Here is a 19,855-nt window from a genome sequence, read left to right as displayed (position 1 = left end):
GGCAAAATATGCTGAGCAAATAAAAGGCAGAATGGCACAGCCTCACCCCCAGCCTGTTTCCTGTCCTACGCAGCAGCACCACGAACTCCTTAAAGAGCAGCATTTCCTGAGCCTCAAGTGCTCGCAGATGCTGCTGTCCTGGAGCACTTTCTGCTGATGCTCCTCAGTTCCCCTTGCCTTGCGTGACTACTCTGCAGCTTGCCTTTGTTTATTCCACTTTTTCCTGCTCTCTGGTTCTGAGCCACAGAAAGGAACCAGCCACTTTTGCTGCTTCGATCCCTGGCTGGTGCCAGCGCACGTCCGCGGGCAGCGGCGGGTGTGTCCCTGCCACTCACATGAGCCACGGTTGCAAAATCGGGTCCCTTCAGCTTCCAGGGCAGGAATCACAGAGTCACACAATGGTTGGAGTGACTGAAAGATCATTTAATTCCAAACCCCCTGCCATGGGCAGGGACACCTCCCAGTAGGCCATGATGGATCTATCATTGTCATGGTCAATAGTTCTGTCTGAAAACTTTGTGTTCTGGGTGATGAGAAGGGTGAGGATCTGTTGCCTGGGTGAGGATCTATTGCCTGGGTGAGGATCTGTTGCCTGGCTATAAGCAGGACCAGGTGTAGCCAGGCTTGGTCCAGTCACACATCCTGAACTTTGAGATGCCAGCTCCAAGCTGGAAGCCACATCACCACCTGAGCATGTGTGGTGCCCAAACACATTGGTAAGAGAACACACAACTTGTGCTGAGCAAGGGATTAGGATGCCTAGAGTTTACAGCAAATGGATGGATCTTTGTATCTGTTATAAAACCAGCCTTAATTATAAATTAATGACTGTTGTCATGGTCATCATGATACTTGATCTTCCTTCAGAGCAATCCTCTGGCTCTTCCCTTGTGGAGGTTGGTAACTTCCCAAGTGCTACATGTACAGAGATAGTATTGTAATCCTTGGGGATTATCTGGGATTTCCACCTAAAGGCTCCTGACAAAGGTTGTTTATCCCAATTGCAAACTTTGAGACAAAGGTAGAAATCTAGAAGACTACAGAGCAACACTGGTAGAAATCCTGAAATCCAGGAATTTATCCTCCTGCCTCTGCAAAATTTAACAAATGCCCTGAGATGTCCTCCAGCTTCTGCACAATTATTTTCCAAACAAGAGATCTTGATTCGTCTCCCAGAAGGAGCAATTAAAATAGAATGAGTTTTGCATTTGCCAGCTAATAGGGCTTGATGCACAAGCTGCATGTGAAAGAAATGTGTGATTTCCAAATTGAGATGAAGTCCCTTTGGAAATGCTGAACAGAGAAAGAACAGACAAGTCAAAAGCCAGAGGCAGCCAAGCCCTCTGAAAAGCTGCAGAAAAGTCAAGGGTAAGTGTAGCAGGACAGATGTCTTGGGTCAGCCCATGGCACTTCTGTAAAGAGCTTCTCAGTATCGTGAATGGCATCATCCAGCAAACCAACCCTTGCTGTCACCTTCCTTTCCAGGAGGTGAAAACAAATCCTTAGAATATTCTCCCTTAGCAGGAGATGCCTTCATGTGGCTCACCAGACACTGCTACCCTCTGCTCCTGCACCAGCTGACTTCTAGGAAAAGTGCTGAGCTTTTGCAAAGTCATCATAAAAATCTTACAAAACAGTAAGGGATCATTCACTGCTGGAAAGAAGGTCCTCCTAAATATTTTTCTTTGGAGAATTTACAGGTTTCTGAAAAAATCTCTCAAATGTGTCTCCAAAAAGGGCTCCAAAGAAAAACAAAATCCTGCAAGAGTTGCCTGAGCCACAGCTGAATGCCTCTGATCCCAACTGCTCCTTTGAGCCTGTCTTTCACCAGCAGTACCATTACCATTGTTTTTTCTCTTCGCTCCTCCTGGGACACCAGCTAACTTTCCAATAAATCACATGTAGAAGCAAGAATTTCCCTACAGCACAAAAGCAGGAGCACAGTTTTCCAGTGACAGCATATGGGTGGCTTCCCCTGTCTTCAGGTGACCCTTTCCAGAGGTCACCCCCCTGCAGCACATCTGGCTGAGCTGCCTTGGCTTCACTCAAGCCTCTGCCTGGCCTTTGACCCAGGCAAAGGCTTTTGCCTTTCCACTGCTCCCACCGAGGCAGAGCTGCCTTTGCCCCCCCCAGCCCTCCCAGCCTGGCTCCCCCACCAGCACTCGGGGCAGGGCAGCTCCAAACCTCCTTCCTTAGCCAAGCACACAGAGCTCCAGCATCCCCTGACACTGGAGGAACACGTGTTTTCCACTACAGCCCTGCTTGTGAGATCTCCCTTGGAACAAAGCTCTGCGCTGCTTTTCCTCTTGCCTTAAATATCTTTGCAGAAGGCTGCCAGATAGCAAAAGAATTTTCTAGAAGAAAAGCACCTCTGGTTCATAACTCAAGATGCAAATGAGCAAAACCACAACATGAAGCTTCTCAAAACACAGCATTTTGAATTCAACATTTGCTTTCCCAGCCCTTCAGAGGCACCACCTTCTGTTCACTGCTCCAGCCCTGGAGCACTGGGGCTCCTCTGGCTCAGGAGTGACCCACGAGCAGCAGCCTGGCCGTGCTGGCATCATTCTGGGACATAGAGCACACACTTAGAAGCTGTATTTTTCCTAAATGGATTTCTGCATGCATTTAATTACTTTGCTTAACTGGAACTGCTGCAAATGAAGGAATCATTATTCTAAAAAATAAACAAGGACAGCTGCACATCCCTGCAAATTCTCAATAGAAAAACACTCTTGACTCCTAAGGAGGGAAAAAACAAGATTCTCTTCTAAAAGACTCTCATTTGGTCTCAGTTTTCTGGTTTTGCCCCAGTCCTGAAGGGAGTTCCCATGGGGCACAGACGTGGTTCAAGGTCATGGTGACGTTCAGCCACATCCTGGGTTTCATGTGGAAATACTCTGACAACACTGAGAAACCAAAACCCCCTGGTGCAATATGGCTCTGTGCTGAACACCCCAGTGCTGTTTGGCACTGAAGGCCAATCCTAAATGCTGCTCATCCCAAGGCTGCCCCGACCCTCACTCAGCAGCTCCTGAATCGGGCTTTGCTTCTCCCCTTCCCTGAGTGTGGTTTTCTGAAGACTCCTGCAGCTCTGGGAGGGGAGGGGTACCCAGGGCAGTTCCAGCTCCTCCATCACACCACAGCCCTTGCCTGGGCCATCCTCAGGTTCCCACACCCAGCTGGGCCCATGGGAGCTCTCTGCCCCTTGGCCAGCACTTCCCCAGGGAAGTTATGTTTTGCCTCAGCACCAGCAACTTCCTTCTTCCTTTCACTTCCACCTTTTATCATATTTCAAAAAATATTTAAAATATTTCTTTAGAAAATGACAACTAAGTTTTTATTCCCATCATTTCAACACTGGTCATTTCCCTGTCTTTCAGCTGCTCTCCTCTTGCTTCATCCCTGGGCACCCCTTGAAGGCTGAAGCGTTAACATCTCGCTCCCCTTGGTAGAATATTGGCAGCACTCACCCTCACATTACTGCATAGGGGACAGTGACAAATCCATGGGGAAAAAATATCCCCAAAGTGTCACTGAGTCAAAGCAAGGGATACAATCCCTACTGATCAACTCAGACAGCTCAGCCACTGATCGAATCCATCTGTGTATCCCTCCCTGAACACAGAGGGGTGAGAAATCAATTTGGAGCAGGGTAAGCATTAAGAACTCCCAAGAGTTTCCACCATGAGCTGCCTGTGGGAAGGCACCCTGTGATGCTGCCCAGGTTGTAGGATCACAGGGAAATGACAGAGCCAGCACAGCAGGGAGAGCAGCCCCCACCCACAGCACCTCAGACGATGGAACAGGCAGCAGGAGTGAGGGAGGGAGCCCTGCCAAAGGACCAGGGAGAATAAGCAACAGGAGAGAGCAAAAGGGAATTGGGTTGAAAGGATAATGCATCTCTATCTACTAGAAACTAGGGACTCATAAACCTGGTGAAAAAGCAAGCCAAAAGCAAGCCTAGCAAAGCCAGGCCACACAAAAAGCACAAAGGAGACCATCACCCTATCACCACACCTAATACCTGCCCAGGAACCATGGAGTGAAAAGCCAGGGCTGTATTTCCAGAAGATGAAAACTGTTGTCCCAGCAGATGGGACTGCCCATGGTTATTAAGCTCAGCTAAGCAGTTTCCCCTGCTCCTGTCTACACAAGTGGCTTCATTTTGCAATGAAACAATTAGTCACCAAGCCAGATGCCAAGAAGCTGTAAACAAGGGGCACTCACCTAGATGAGGAGCAGACCTACTTTCCACCCTTTTAAGTTGTGAGGACTTTATATCTCTCAATTATGAAGGAAGAAAAAATAAAATAGAGCAGATTTGACATGGATTTCCCTCTTTCTCAGGCTTTGGAAGGAACAGTAATTAGTTTAACAGCAAGAAGCTGAGCCTCTCCCAAAATCCAATCCCCTGATACAATTAATCTACCTTGGGCTGCTGGGATTAGGTGGCTGAAAGTGTTCCTCCTCAGCCTGAAATACCAGGATTGTATCAGGCCAGAAAAATAACAAATAAAAATGAGGGGGGTGGGGAGAGGGGTAGTGAAGAAGAGAAATAAAAGAAGAGATAAAAGAAGTGCTGGGCATTTTTCACACATTCAAGTTACGCAGATTACTCCAAGCATGTGGGATTTCACTTTGGGCTTTTTATAGAAGGAGAACTATCAGGGTATTTCTCTGCCAGAGCAAACAAAACAATCTGAGTATTTTGTGTTCTGCACTTGACACTCTTTTTCTCTTTTTTGCCTCCTACTCCTGGGTTTCACCAAGGTAATAACTACCAGGGAGTGACTCTAAGCCATGATGGGGAGTAAATGCTGTTGGCAGCATGGAATGTGAGCTCCAGCTGCCAGCAAAGGTGGCTGAGCACCCAGCAGGAAGGATGTGCATGGCTGCCCTGTGCTCCTTGGAGAGTGGCAGTGACTGCTCGTGAGAACAGCAGCAAAGGATGATCAGAGAGGAGAAGTGCTCTGCCATTCCACCCAAGTAACTGTTTGACCCATCAATGTTGATCCAGCCCTCCTGGATTCAGTCTGATTCCCCTCCTTCCCAGTGCTCAGGTTTGATCACCTGGTGCCATCAGGCAATTCAAACCAAGCAAAAACCCAACCAAGCACTGTCATCACTTTCCATATTTATATTTTTGATTTTATTTTAAATTTTTATTAAAAAAACAACCATTATTAAAAATGAATCACTTACTGGAAGGCTTCAGCCAGGGAGAACTGTCATTTTAAATCTCATGAACAAAATGCAGCACAGTTATAACCCATAGACATAAAAAAAAGACCCCAGTTAAAAAAAAAAAAAAAAAGAATACGTCAAACCATAGTTTATAACTATGCAATTTTCTCAATGTCAATAGAGAGAATTTTGTTAAAAGCCTGCAGATCAGAATTTCATGGAAAACTTAAAATCCAAGGGAAGAAGGGAGGACATGCCTGTTTAAAAAAATAAAAGGCCCTTGGATGTACCTATCAAGCACAAAAAATTGAAAGTTGGTGAATAATTTTATTTTAAAAATAAACAAAACAAAAATGAAACAAAACAAACAAAAAAACCTCAAAGCATTTCCTTGGTCTGCGAACTTTAAAGTCAAAACCAAATAAAAATGATCTTAAAATATATACATATATATGGCTTTTCATTTTTCCTATCCGTTTCATTGCAAACAAAAATAAATTTAAGGGTGGCATTTGGTTTTTAAAAACGGTTCTGTCCTTCTCTTCAGCTGTCAGCCAGAGTGGATGGGATGGAGGCACTGACTCGTGGTTGCTCACGATGGGCTCAGAATCCCCCCGAGTTCTCCTTCAACCTCGCCAGTATCCGGGTGTACACAGGGGCTGCCAAGGAGAAGAGCGAGTTGGGTGGGCAGACACAAACCATCCCCCTGCCCCTCTCTTCCCAGTCTTGCTCTTAGGGGAAGGGAACAGGAGAAACCTCTCTTTAAGGATGGGGGGACACAATGGAAATTAGGAATGAGCTGGAGAGGTTGTTTTACCTAGTCGAGGATTCCTCTGAGAAACCTGCATGGAAAGAAAGCACAGGGTTTGCATAAATGCATCACTCCAACAGCCACAAGAACAGTTTGTATGTCAATAAAGTTATCTTTAGTCTCCAAAAGCTATGGATGGATGACTCTTCATTATTGGAAGCTGATATATAATAGTACCATGCCAAGGTTACATTTACAGTGTGCTGCAAACGGAAGTTTTGTGTTGCAAGATGTATTATTATTTCTTATATTATTAAATATATTATATTATATTTATATTCTATTATATTAAATATATTATTAAATTATATTATTAAATATATGATATTACATCATGCAAGAAGACAGGATGGATCATTCCATGGAACACATACACTCGCTTTCCTTGGAAGTCAGCATATGGATATGACATGATCTTCCAATAATTATTACCAAAATGCGATTTCAGCAGTTTAACAGTGAGAGGTTTTTCCCTTTTACCTTGGATAATGCAGATGCCTGTTTGAAGATTTCTAATGCGGGATCTGCAGGCTCGTCACCTCTTTCTTGTGGCCTTGAAGCTAAGGGTGGGACATTGAGAGCATTGAAATACTTGTCAGAGCATGCAGGCTGCTTCCTTCCACTATTTTCTGCTGAAAATCCCACAACAGACTAATATTTCCTCACCAAACTGAAGCAATTGCCCCGTGTCCCCAAAGCAGCTTTGCTGTAACAAGGTTGCTCTGGACATTTCTCACCATGGACCTACCCTGTGGCTGTAAGACAGAATTCACTGCATAAATGACACCATTTGTGGCCATGATATCACTTTCAGCAACAGGCTCCTTGTTGATATGTATTACGTTGTTCTTCTGTTCAGTAAAAGAAAAAATAAAAATGTAGATAGATGAGAATCTTCTGTCATTTCCAATGTTATTTAAAAAAACCTTCACTTTGCATTCATTCATTTACTGGATGGCTGAAGCACTTTCATTCCTCTTGCCAATTAAGGAGAATATAAAGACAACTCATAGCCTGAGCAGTTTGTCCTGGAATGGCTGGCAGGCTTTGGACTTCCTCAGTGCAGCTGGTTGGGAATGCTGTCCCATGGCAGCAAGCACATCCAGCAGCACCCTGCCAGGGGGATGGCTGTGGGGATGGGATCAGGACAGGGCAGAGCAGGAGTGGACATGGGAAGAGTCCAGGTTGCACGTTGGCCAATTCAATGCACCTGGAAACACAGTCCCTTCCATTTTTTTTTCCATTGTGTTTTCTTATGCATAGGGTGGGTCGTGATTGCTTATTTTCTGAAATGATTTTTTTCCTCAGTATAGGATCCTACATTCCCTTATGTAGTGTAGAGTTTTTGAAATGAAATTATATATCTAAATAAACTCTGCTGCCCTAAGGGAGCCCATGCAGGGATCATTTTCATTACACAAAAAGATATGTTAGCTGAACAAGCTATTCATTTCATTTATTTATGTTTTCCCTCCATGACTCAAGGTTAAATTTATAGCAGCTCCTGGAAATCATTTACAACTGGTCTTCTGGGGAGAAAGCTGAAGCAAACCACATTTCATTCTTCCAGCTTGTTGAATTGAACCATGGCAACAGTCCCTCCAGTACAGCCCAGAAAACACTGGTGGCACAGACATGCTTTGGTCCATGACATGGACAGCCAAGCACTGGAGAGCCCTGCTGACCACAGAAGCCCATCTGAGGTGACTCACCATGCTGACCTCCAGTTTGTCTCCCTGCATGGATTTCAGCCTCACCAGGGCAGTGACCGCGCCGCTCACCAGGATCTCGTCAGCCACGTGGAACTTGAGGATGTTGGCAAGCTCCTTGGCATTACCTGTGGGAAGAAAATCTTCACATCTGCAAACCAGCATCAGCAATTGCTTCCTATATCTCACGTGCTGGGATGGAATTACTTGGAAAACACCACAATTTCCTGAAAGTGTGGAGAACAATGTAAAATTGAAAAAATAAACCAAACCCAAAAAGCTGGCAGAAGGACCTGGTATGGGCATCGAGGCCGTTCCTGGCCGGGCAGGTCAGGTTCCCAAATCCAGAAGGACACTCTCCCAGTGTCCCACCTTGGTACCTACCAAGTCTGCCCTACACATGAATTCTCTCTTTCTTAGGTTTTCATCCCTCATTCTCTCACTGTGCCAAGTGAGAACCTGCTTCTCGGAATGAACCTGCTTCTCTTGCTGCTTTCACTTCCCAAGGAAGTCTGGGATGAGGTGGGGAAAAACCCATGTGAAATAAGGAAGAAGATAAGGCATTCTGGTATTTTCAAATGTCACCAAGGCCACTGTCACTTGGCAACAATCCTCACAGCTGGGTAGGAAGGAGAAAAGTGCTGGAGACACTAATGTCTCATGGACTGATGCCCTGATACCACCCCACCAAGTCTCTACACATACAGCTGTGCTTTGAAACAGATTTTAGGAAGATAAGGTGCTTTCCTTGCACCATCTATTTCCCAGAAGAGGTGGTGACACACACAACACAGGCCAGCAGCACTTCATCTTCTCCTTCAGAGGACACAGGGCCACTGGCAAGCCACACAGACACACAGAGTCACTGACAAGTCCTACAGACAGCTAGTGCAAAGGTGGCCTCCATCCACAGAGCAGCTCCCTCAGCAAGATGGACTTTTTCTTTCAATGCTTTCAAAGATTGCATGCAAACTTTTTTCCATTATGGTTTTCCTTGGGTGGCCATAGTTCATTCTGCACATCCTCACCAGCAGATCCACTTCTTCATCACAGGCATAAGCTAAACATTTGTGTGAGAAAAGAACATCTGAAGTGTCTACATCTGGGAATCTTCATTCCTGCAGCCATTTACAATGGCTGCAAAACACTTCTGAAATATTTATATATTAAGCATAAGACTGGACTGATACTACTGGTTCCTCATCCCTGCACTTAAAAGGATAACCAGCTACCATGGGTAGATGCTTCCCAAATTATGATGTCAATGTTTGGCTGGGTTTTAATGACAAGAAGACATTACATTCAAATACCTGACATTGTTTCCAACCACAACCAGTTTTCAACATGAACAAAATAAAAGATCATGCTGCTTATCCAGAAGGGAATTATTAAACATCCCCGTGCCTTTTTCCACATCCAGCCTGCATGCCTTTGCTTTTCAGGATACTGGTCTTCATCTGAGCTAGAATGTTGGCTTCCCAGGATTAGACTGGACCTCCTGCTTTGTCCATGTACATGGAGAAGGAGAAACAGCCCCAGCCTTTTATTATTTAAATTTCATAGAGTGTAATTTGAGGCTGTATGTGGATCATGTCTTCTCTTTGCAAAACTTACTGCAGACACATCCTATGTTTTCTAGAGTCACATTCACACTTCTTTCATCCTTGAAAAAGGCAGAGGCCTCACCGGTTCTTTTAGAAATATCTGGGAGTTCTCACTTATACCACCAGTACAGCCAAATTAAAAGTCACAGTGAGTTTGTGACACACACTACAAACATATCTTCTAAGAACACAGGCAGTAAGCCCCACTTGGGGAATTCAGTGCAACTCTCTGCATCCTCAGCTTCTGCTCATGCAACTCCACTGGGTAGGAAGCTCATGCTTCCAACAGACGGAGCCAAAGAATGAGATACAGCATGAGATACTCCTCCCAGTATCACAGCAGTCACACACAGCAGCTTATCCCCTAAAAGTTCTGGAGATGCTCACCCAGCAGTTTGTTGAGCTCCCCCTGGGGCATGGCTTGGAAAGCTTCATTTGTGGGAGCGAACACCGTGAAGGTTCCCGGCCTGTTGAGGTTCTCTGTCAGCCCTGCAGACTGGATTGCAGCCACCAACGTACTGCAAAGCAAACATGCATCAAATGCTTCACTGCAAACCACTTCACTGGTCAGCAGCGTGCTGGGCTCAGGACAGAGTTACAGTTGTGAAATCCTGCCGGGGTCCAGCAAATCAAATATCAAAATGGTGATTAGGGAGGAAATGAGCCTGTGGAGTCCAACCAGAACATCTGAGAAGTGGCAAAACAGCCTGGGAGTGCTGACTCCATGGGGACCTGATGGTATGGAGAGTTAGAGAGGTCTGGCTACAGTGGATCTGGTGGGCAGAGATGGCTTCAGAGCCAGATTCTTACAGTATTAAGGGAACCACTTACTCTTGGCTCACAGTTGATTGAGGGTTATTTGAAGTTTCACTCCCTATAATTTAGAGAGACCATGGTTTTGGATGAACTTTCTGTGCTGAAAAAACATATACATTGTCATGACTACGACCCATAATAAATATAAACTGCTTTGGCAGCTGTTCTGATTCTAATTGGCACTTGGGAAGAGCAGAAAGGTCACCTGAAGCGATGGTCTGCCTTGAGAACATCCATCACTGAGCCAGTCGGAGGAGTCAACATTTTGTCCACACTAAAGAGGGTCCCAAACCTTCCCCTCTTGTCATGGGCAGCAATGCAGGCGTTTTCAATGCAAAGGTTCTGCAAACACAATCACAGAAAAGAAGGCTTCATTAGAATATGCTTCAAAAGAGAGATGTTGGTACTTTCCACAATGCTCATTTCCACTTTTGATGACAGCTGCAGCATCAGAACACTGAGCATCACTCAGCACCACAGAGCACAGCACACGGGAAGGACTCACATTGCGGTACACAAAAACTCTCAGCTCCTTGTCCCCCAGAGTCTGAAGTTTCTGTCCATGATACAGGTATTTAGAGGAGAGCTGGTCTTTAACAATGTGGTTCAGAAGCAAGTTTCTCATGTTGCTGTCAATAACAGGGAGTCCATCTGCAGCAAGAAGTATGGAAAGAACAGTGATTCACTTAAAATTGAGACACTAAAAACCATTCAAATACAGAGCATTATCCACATTACTTTTAAACTGTAAACCTAGATGCCACTGCCTCAAGGCATTTGAGAAAAGATTTTCGTATTTGTGCACTGAAATTTGGCTGAAAACTGTTTGAAGGAGATCTGTGGCCCAAACTGATGGAAAAAAGGGATTTAATCCCTGATTTACCTTTGAACACATCATTCACTGGGGCAAGGAGGGTCACTTGCTCACTGCCAGTTAGATGAGAACTGAGACCAGCTTGTCTGAAAAGGTCTGTAGACTTGGAAACTTCAGATTCTTGTGCCAACTCAAACACAGTCTTAGCTGAAAAGAAAAGCAACACATAGTGACCTTGCATTAAAGGTTATCCACTCATCACTGTGCCCCCTAAATCCAGGATTTCCTTGGCAAAACAGACATAAGACAGAGAGCAGAAAGAATGCTGCAGAGAGGCACCAGTACCTGAGTCTGGGATCAGCAGCTCATTGACAAAATGCACAACGCCGTTGGTTGCCAGGACGTCCTTGTTGGCAATGATGGGCTTCCCGTTGAGGGTCAGCTCTTCCCCACTGCAGCCCACGTCCAAGGTGGTTCCTTCCAGAGTCTCCATGGTCAGGCCAGCAATGATGGCCTCAGCACACATGGCTGACTTCAGGATGTGATGGTTCAGCAGGTCTGTGGGAGAGGAGAGGGCCTTAGTGAGTTGCAAAAACCAGCTGTGAAAGTATTGCAGCTTTCAGGGGTCCAGTTCAGTGGACCCCTGAAATGACTCCATAAAATGCAGTCATTTTAAATTGAGCTGATTTTAATTCCACAGCCTGTGAAATAAAATGCCTAAAAAGAATCACTTTTTATACACTTCTGCCAACTTCAAAAGGCTTCATGTGGGTACTTGACTCACTTGTCAGAGGAAGTTACATTGATTACATTTTACTTTTCTTGCATCTTGCTGCATAAATGGAAATCATCACTGCAAAAACTGCTAAAAGAAAACTCAGAAAGGGGACTGCTTCAGCTCTCTCATCCATATCTGGATGCCACTCCTGCTATGTCTACACATCTACAACCAAAGGCAGCTTGGCTGTCCAGTTTAAAAAGATGGACTCTGTCACATCTGTTTAGTGCAGCTATTGTCAGAGTGTATCAAGCAGCTGTTGAATTGTCCTTGAGAAAAAATTTAGAAGAACTGAAAAATACTCTTCAGTCTCTCAATAGCCTCAGCAAACAAGCACTTACCCCTCAGGGCTTCTGGGTCTCCCAGGATCCTGTTCAGTGTTTCTCGTGGGATCTTCTCAAAGGCCTCGTTGGTTGGAGCCAGGAGTGTGTACTGGCCTTCGCTTTCCAGCAAGCTGCTGAGGTCAGAGGCAGCCACAGCAGTCTTCACAGAGATAAGGAGAGAGGGAAAAACACATTCAGCCAGAATACAAAGGTTAAAAACTTTGTCCAGTGGCACACTAAGGGCCAGACTTCTTAAGGCTTTTATAATTTCAGAGGACTTCAAAAAAATCCTGAATAGCTTCATTCAGTACTTTGGTCCCTTTAAAAATTTGACCCACCCCCATGGTTCTTTGGTGTTCCCAGAAATTTGAGTACAAGAGCCCTTTTTTTTGGCAAGACTGAGACCTAGTTTGAATACCCAGATATGCCTGGAAAGGCTCACAGTACTTCCAGTGAATAATTCAGATCAGAACCCACAGCTGGCTAACTGCAAATCCCCTGTGCCTTTTCCCTAATTTGGCAAATATCAAAGCAAATAAATCAGGACACATCTAATTGAAACAGTTAACATCTCCAATGGTTAAGACTGCCCTACAAGAGTGAAGAGACAGACTCAGTCTCTCTATTTTCTGAGCAGCCATAGAAGGGTGACAATTATTGTCATAAAACCCTACTTGCACTCATAACAAACACTTCTCTTCCTAAATCAAAAGGAGCTACATTGGTACAAGGATTTCATCAGCAGCTCCAGGGTCACAGCCCAAGACACTGACAAAGCTCTTCAGGATGATTCATTGGGAGTGGGATGCCTGAGCATCTCAAGGAGACGTGGAGCAGCCATGTGCTGACTGACCCGGAGGGTTTCCAGGCTGTCCTCAGTCTCAATGATCTGCTGGATGCTGTTGGTGGTGGTGGCAATGACTTTGTCGATGACATGAACCACTCCATTGGTGGCGTGGTGGTCAGCTTTCAACAGCCTGGCACAGTTCACAGTCACAATCTGCAGAGGAAAAGACCCATGGGGTGTTACTTGCACTAAAACCAGAAGGTAAAGCAGCCTCTGCTGCTTTTCTATTTCTATTTCAAATGCAGTGAGAGGAGTTGTATTTCCTTAAAATACACACCAAAAGTGAGAGTGTTCTATCAAGAATGTTTGAAATATTTCAAGCTTAAAGAGCTTTGAAAATCATCAGTGGTTTTGTCTACCCTCAAGACCAAGAAAATAATAGAACCAATTCTTGGGCAAGCAGAGTTACACAGTAGTGTGGGAAACTTCCCTGCAACAGCATTGAGGAAACCATCTGCTTAAAAATATTCTTTTCAAACTCCTTCATAGTATGTATCTTGAATCAATAGCTGTCAACCTAGGTGTTACAGAGTCCTGGAGGTCCCAGGAGCTGCAAGGCAGCTAGAAAGCAAGCCTGCTGTGGGTAGGTTTAATATGAGGCAGAGCTTCTTTAATGCAGGTGACCATGCACTGGAACAAGCTGCCCTGAGAGGGTGTGCAAACATCCACTCTCACTGGAAACGCGCAGAACCACTGGCACAACCTTGTGCCGTGTGCTCTGGGACCACCCTGCTTGAGCAGGGAGGTTGGGCCAGGTACCCACTGCAGTCTCTGAACGCCTCACCCCGTTGGGATAGTGGTGGATCTGGATGGGCAGGTTCTGGTACATGGAGCTGAGCGTGGTGCCGTGTTTCAGATCATCCGTCAGGACCCGTTTGTCCACCATGTGGTAGCGGAGGGCGTTGAGCAGCTCAATGTTAACATTACTCACTAAGGAATCCAGAGTTTCCTGGAAATCAGAAAAATCAATTCTTCAGTACTGAGTGCAATTAGGTATCTGTTAGAGAGTACCAGGCTGCTCCCAAGGTGCTCCCAACGTGGGGGTGTGGGCATGAATATTAAGTGATTCATTCAGCCTCATGCCATTTGTGTAAATTAAGAGCTCAGCTTTCTCGAATCTTTATCTTTTGCCAAGAGCTCTGACACCCAGTCCTCGGCTCACAAAGGGATGATTGCAGCTCCAGAGTGGGATCATTGCATTGAAATGAGCAGTAAGGCAAAAGGGTCACTGACAAATACACTAAAAGACCTTTCCTAATAGCATCATCCCTGCAAGGGGCTCTGCTGGGGCATTTGGGACAGAGGCTTGGCAGTGGCAAGACCCATAAATATCCCTCCTCCCTGCCCTAGTAGTTGTTCTTGTTCACAGGGATGCTTGACTGGGATGGGAGCAGCAGCAGGACAGCAGTGACCACTTCAGGAGGGGAAATATCACAAGACATGGAAAGATAAAATCAAAATGAACATAAAGGAAAATGTATCTCTAACTGAGCACGGGACACAGTCATGTGGGAATTACTGAGGCTCCAGCTGGGACTGGCTATTTGTACAAATTAAGAACAACCAGAATGGCAATGTATGAGTTAACAAGAAAACTGGTAAGGAATGGGAAGCTTCTTGCTTCAGGTCTCAGTTCAATCTCTAATGGTAACAGGCAGGGAAAGCTGAATGAGGGGATTTCTATATCCACATCTCTCTGGTGATGGGATCCTTCAGAAGCAAAGCTCTGGAGCTGATGGGCCAGTACAATGAAAACCATCCTGGAAATCCACAGTCCTTCCTCTATCAGTACTGTGTCTATCTGCCAGACCCCTGCAGAGCTGGATCTCCACTAGGGAAAATCAGAGGAAAAGGAGGAAGCAGAGGAATTCTCTTACAGCAGACAAGGATGCCCAGGCCTCATTACTGGGAGCAAAAATTGTAAAACTTCCAGGTCCTTCGATTTCTGGCCTTAGGTTGGAGCGGTCGGAGTAGAGCTGTGTGGTGGCAGACCCAACTACTCCCAGGGTTTCATAGATGTTGGAAAGTGGCAGAGCTGAAAGAAGAGAAGGTCAAGTTCCCAAAAACATCATTCCTCCTTCTGGCTGAATTAAATCATAGCTGGTGAGAACACTGGGAAATTAAGCACATCAGGGGATTGGTGTCTGTTCAATAAGTAGATAATAAATAATTACAGCCTGACAGCTTCACCCTCAATTACAGCAGTGGAATCCAGGATCCACTATATTCTTGCAAGTTTGAATGGACTTATTCTGGGTTTATACTAATGTGATTTAGGCAAGCAAATATATTGATTGCTTTCACCCAGTCCTGTTTGTATTCAGGCTTTTGGGATTTGGTGTTGGATATTGCTGGTCTCAGTGCCCACTGACCAGCCCATGTGGTTAACTTGGAGGCATCAGACTTTTGTGGAATGAAGTGTTCTCAAAGCAAAAGCAGAATATGGCTTTCTTCAATAAACCCAGTTTATTCCCCCCCAATATCAACTGTATTTTCTCCTAAATAAAGCTTTGCTAATCTCATCCTTGCCAAATGTTCAAGGCCAGGTGGGACAGGGCTTGGAATAACCTGGTCTAGTGGAAGGTGTCCCTGCCCATGGCAGGGGTTGGAACTAGATGATCTTTAATGTTCCTTCCAATACAAACCATTCTATGAATCTATAAAAATGCAAATGAGCAGAGATTGGCAGAGCTGTCTATTACTCTATCATTCCTCTGAATTGAATTTCCAATATAGATATATTACTTGCTGGAATATGGCTTTCCCATGCTCGATTAAGTTCAATTACATCCAAGGTTCTAAGTTGTCTGGAACTTTTAGCATGCTTTGGAGCTGATCTGACTCTTGGCTGGTGCTCCACCGAGTCCATTTTGGACTTGTTCATGGCAATATTGTGTAGAAATTGCAAAAATCAAATCCACTTTGAGCAATTTTTTAACATTTCCCTTTACTAGGCAGCTGTATAATTTTAAGAAGTCTAAAAAATGTCAAACATATTTTTACCAGCTGGGCAGCCTTTTTCTCCAGGAACTTTTTCATATCCAGGACAGCACTCGTAACTGATTACTCTGCAATAAGAGATGGATACAGCAGATTAACCAGCAGTGTCTCACAGCTTCTTCTCTATTTGATATAATTCTGGGTTCATCCATATTGGGGATATTTCCAAGCAGACTCTCCATTAGAAATACAGACTTCAACAAAAGACTAACCATACTTTTATCTCCTTCAGGGCTGCATGTTGCCAGTTTCTCCACAGAACAAAAGCAGACAAAATTTCTTCTAAAAAATCCACTTTCCAGGAGACTTTATACAAACAGTGGCTGGAAACTGATTCCACAGTCCCAACGAGACTGCTAGTGCTGGTTCCTCTGGGCACATTTCCCATGGGATTTGGGGATCTCCTCGGCTGACTGCTGCTGTCACATCTCATCACTGTTCAGGCAACACCCACACTCCACCGTGGCTGTTTGACCAAACCAGCCAAGCGTTTCCCTCTCATTTCACCCTGCTTCTGTCCACCACCAGAAATTATTTGCTTACTTATGGCAAAACCCACAAGACAGGTCTGGAGGGAAAGGGTTCTCAGATATGTGCATTGGCACAAGGAGTTGGGAAAAGCCCTGCAAGGAGAAACTCCTCCATGGGTGGGATGTGCATCCACAGGGCAGTAGCAGAGCTCAGCTGTGTCCCTGTGAGCAGCCTCAGAGAAGCAATTCCTCCTGACTGGCAGCACTTTACCCCATAAAACCAGAGGGGTCAGAGGCACCAATCCAGGCTGTTCTGATGATTTGCAGACCCTAAATAAGCAAGAGCTGCCTGAAAACTGCATCCATCATCTGTAGCTCAATGAGAAACAATCATCTGATTATCAAAGAGAACATGGCTTGAGATTAAGAGGGAGAAGAAAAAAAAGAAATCAGGAAAACAAAAATCAACCCAGAAGTTGCTTGCTTATTTTTCCCAGGGGATTCTTTCACCTATTGCTCTGTGCTTGGTGTGAAAGCAACAAGGCCACCTGATTGATGGGCTGAGAGAGCCAGGGAATAGATGTTCCTCCCAAGGACAAGCATTTCCTCTGTGCTCCCAGCTGAATTTGAGACAAGTAGGATGCTGTATTGCCCAAGGTCAGCACACTCACTCAAAGAGAGAGGAAAATCCTCCAGCTTCAGATATTTGTCATCATTTTAACAAACAGTAGAAATGCCTGGGGTTTAATAGGGAATTCTTCAGGGTAATTAAGAGCCAGAAAGTGAAACAAATACCTGCTTTTGTGTGACAGAAGCAAATAAATTCTGTGTCACGGTTTCCTAAGAGAATTACAAACCAAACCCAGACTGATTGTCTAGACATTATATATTCCATGTGGGAAAGAGTTTGCCTAAAGCAATCCCTTCCTTTGACTACTGGAGATCTTAACACCCTGCTGCTCTGCTTTCCCAGCCCCCTGTCTTGTGTTCATTGGAAACACACACTTTCTTCCCCCACCACTTCCCTCCCCTACCTCCAATTTTTCTCTTTTTCACCCTAGAAACTAAATCCAGTCTAGACAGTTCCCTTGGTTCAGACCTGTAATCAAAGATGAAGAGCTGATTAAAGAGAAATCATTCCAAAGTGCTGATGAAGGCTTTAAAAGCCTCACTTATGGATCAGTTGGAGACCAATGAGCTGCTCCAAAGGGGCAGGACATGGATGCACACAGCCTCTGGCACACTGGCTCAGAGCTGCCCCTGGTGCCTGCCAGGAGGGGAGGGCACAGGGAAGGGATGCAGACACCTGGTCAAGTGGAAGGTGTCCCTGCCCATGGCAGGGGGGTGGATCTGGATGGTGCCTGAAGTCCCTCCCCAGGCACACCATTCTGTGATTCCATGACTGCACCTCCTGCTTTTCACTGGGTTTGTGGGCATCTCCAGCAGGAAGGGAAGCTCATGGCAAGAAGCACCAGGGCAGAAACGGGGCCAGCTCCATTTGGGCAGGGACTCCCTCAAATCCCCTGTCTCACTCTCCCACTGAAGGTGGCCTTCAGCATCACCTGGTGTGTGTCTGGCACATCACCATTCCGAGCTCTGGCAAACTGCTGCAAAGGGCCAGAGGAACACAGAGGTGCTCAAGGTTGGCACCTACAAGGAGCCAGAGATGAGGGTCATGAAACACAGATTCAGCTTCAGGCATTTGGCCTCCCATGGCTGGTGGACCAGCTGGAAACAAAAAATCACCCAGCCCACCCAAAGGCACCACTGAAGGGGTTGCTCAAGAGTGGCCCCAGGGTCCTGCAGCCACCTCTAGTCCCCAGAGAGGAGCAGCAGAGCCGTGGCTGAAGGATGCTCTGCATCTCAGTCTGCCTTCCCCCACACATCCATAGGGAGGGAGGCTGCTCTTGACACACCCTGCTCCATCTGGGTGAGAGCCACACTCTGCTGCCCAGGGAGGAGAACTTCCCTGGAGCAGCTCCCAGGCACTGCTCACACCGTGGGTTCTGCACAAAAGCCTTTGGAAGTGCCCAGTCCCTCCTGCAGCCCGTGCGCCGGGACACAGCGATGTGGGTGAGTTAGCACTGCCCTCACACAAAGGGCATTTGTCATCCCCTCTGCAATGCCTCAACCACAATTTCCTGGCCTCCTCAGTGAGTAATTTCATGTCAAATCTATAGTTTTTTAGCCTCTGGTTTTGAAACATTATTTCTTTAATGTCTATTTGTGTCCGCCTGCAGAAGAAAGCTCCTTTAGTTTAGGCTTTTATTAGTCATTGTTCCACTGCTGTTGCATTCTTAGGAGCTGAAATTAAATTTAAAGTGCATTTTTCAAGGTAATAAAAATAAGCTTAGGCATATATTAGTGAAAAAAGATCCATTTGTAATAATTTCCTGTAATAAAGCCCATATGTTTTGTTTTTGTAAAATAAGTGCCAGTATTTTTTTTTTCTAAACTGAGGAAAGTACATCACATGAAAAAAGGAAAGTTAATTTAAAAAGGGGGAAAAAAAAAAGGGAACCTATTAATGGGTTATTCCTCAAAAAATAATCAAAACCAAAATTTATGAATTGTCTTCATTCTCAAGACAAAACAGTGTGTGGAGATGTGTTCTATTGCAACCCCAATTCTGGAAGAATGAGTCCAGTGCACAAGGGAAGGAGAAAAATATAAAATACACAGACAAAATGATGAAAATATACCTTGAATGAACAATTTCTTTGACTTTGGAATAACTAACAGTGGAAAGTTACCTAATTACCAGAACACTTTTGTCTCAGCACTCCTTGAAATCAAAGCGGTTTCAGACTTCTTGCCAACTACCTTATCTCACTTCATCAGCAAAGATAAAAACTCTACAAAAATCCTCTCCCTAATTTCTCTGTAACCGTGTGAGCCAATACTTCAGCAGAGAAAAAGAAACTAAAAAAAAAAAAAAAAAAAAAAAAAAAAAAAAGCAGATAAAGAGGTAGAAGTCTCCTTCTGATGCATGAATTAAAATTTCCATTCTGCATAAACAGCCCCAGTGGACCTACTCCACCCCTGTGGGCCAGAAAATGCCTCCCAACCACCAAATCTACAAACCCTCCAAGGTGTAACCCTTTGTTTGTGCCAGCAGCCACGGAGGAGCCCAGCACAGCTCCTGCTGCTCCCCAGGTCACTGAGCCCTCCCAGCCTGGAGCAGCACCCAAAGGTGAGGCACACTCAGCCAAGACTCCAGAACAAGCACATCTGTGTTTCAGGCTGGCTTTCCTTGCTGCTCCAGTCTCTCCAAGCCTCCCCACACAGGATGTGATCCTTCCACAAGGAGTGAAGTCATGCTACAGGCTGCAGCATCTTCTGCCTTCCTTGCTGAGGGATGAATTTCTCTGCTCAGAGGCAGCTCTGCAGGAGCCCAGCTTTGCTCCTCAGCAGTTCCTGCTCCCTCACTGACTCCCTCCCACTACCTGTCTGAAAAGGTGCTCAGAGCAGGAAAAGGAAAGAAACCAAAGCAGTC

The 19,855-nt window shown here is 45.3% G+C and overlaps 1 protein-coding gene across 3 annotated transcripts in view; it reads right to left on the bottom strand.

Moving 5' to 3' along the window:
- Nucleotides 1-5,125: 5,125 nt before the first annotated feature.
- Nucleotides 5,126-19,855, bottom strand: part of TGFBI (transforming growth factor beta induced) — a 55,240-nt gene continuing 40,510 nt past the window's right edge. For all 3 annotated transcript variants that reach the window (XM_085591287.1, XM_085591288.1, XM_021549434.3), the window contains exons 3-17: nt 15,893-15,957; nt 14,767-14,924; nt 13,674-13,838; nt 12,896-13,042; nt 12,061-12,202; nt 11,287-11,499; nt 11,011-11,148; nt 10,633-10,778; nt 10,333-10,469; nt 9,699-9,829; nt 7,711-7,835; nt 6,747-6,849; nt 6,479-6,558; nt 6,005-6,029; nt 5,126-5,846 (exon numbers count right to left, since the gene is read on the bottom strand). In XM_085591287.1, coding sequence (XP_085447413.1) covers nt 5,791-5,846; nt 6,005-6,029; nt 6,479-6,558; nt 6,747-6,849; nt 7,711-7,835; nt 9,699-9,829; nt 10,333-10,469; nt 10,633-10,778; nt 11,011-11,148; nt 11,287-11,499; nt 12,061-12,202; nt 12,896-13,042; nt 13,674-13,838; nt 14,767-14,924; nt 15,893-15,957 — 1,831 coding nt within the window. In that variant the 3' untranslated portion in view covers nt 5,126-5,790. The remainder of the gene's footprint in view (nt 5,847-6,004; nt 6,030-6,478; nt 6,559-6,746; nt 6,850-7,710; nt 7,836-9,698; nt 9,830-10,332; nt 10,470-10,632; nt 10,779-11,010; nt 11,149-11,286; nt 11,500-12,060; nt 12,203-12,895; nt 13,043-13,673; nt 13,839-14,766; nt 14,925-15,892; nt 15,958-19,855) is intronic.

Source organism: Lonchura striata, chromosome 13 (genome assembly GCF_050655825.1).
Source record: "Lonchura striata isolate lonStrDom1 chromosome 13, ASM5065582v1, whole genome shotgun sequence".
Classification (NCBI taxonomy): Eukaryota; Metazoa; Chordata; class Aves; order Passeriformes; family Estrildidae; genus Lonchura; species Lonchura striata.
This window is presented reverse-complemented; position numbering and strand designations above follow the sequence as displayed.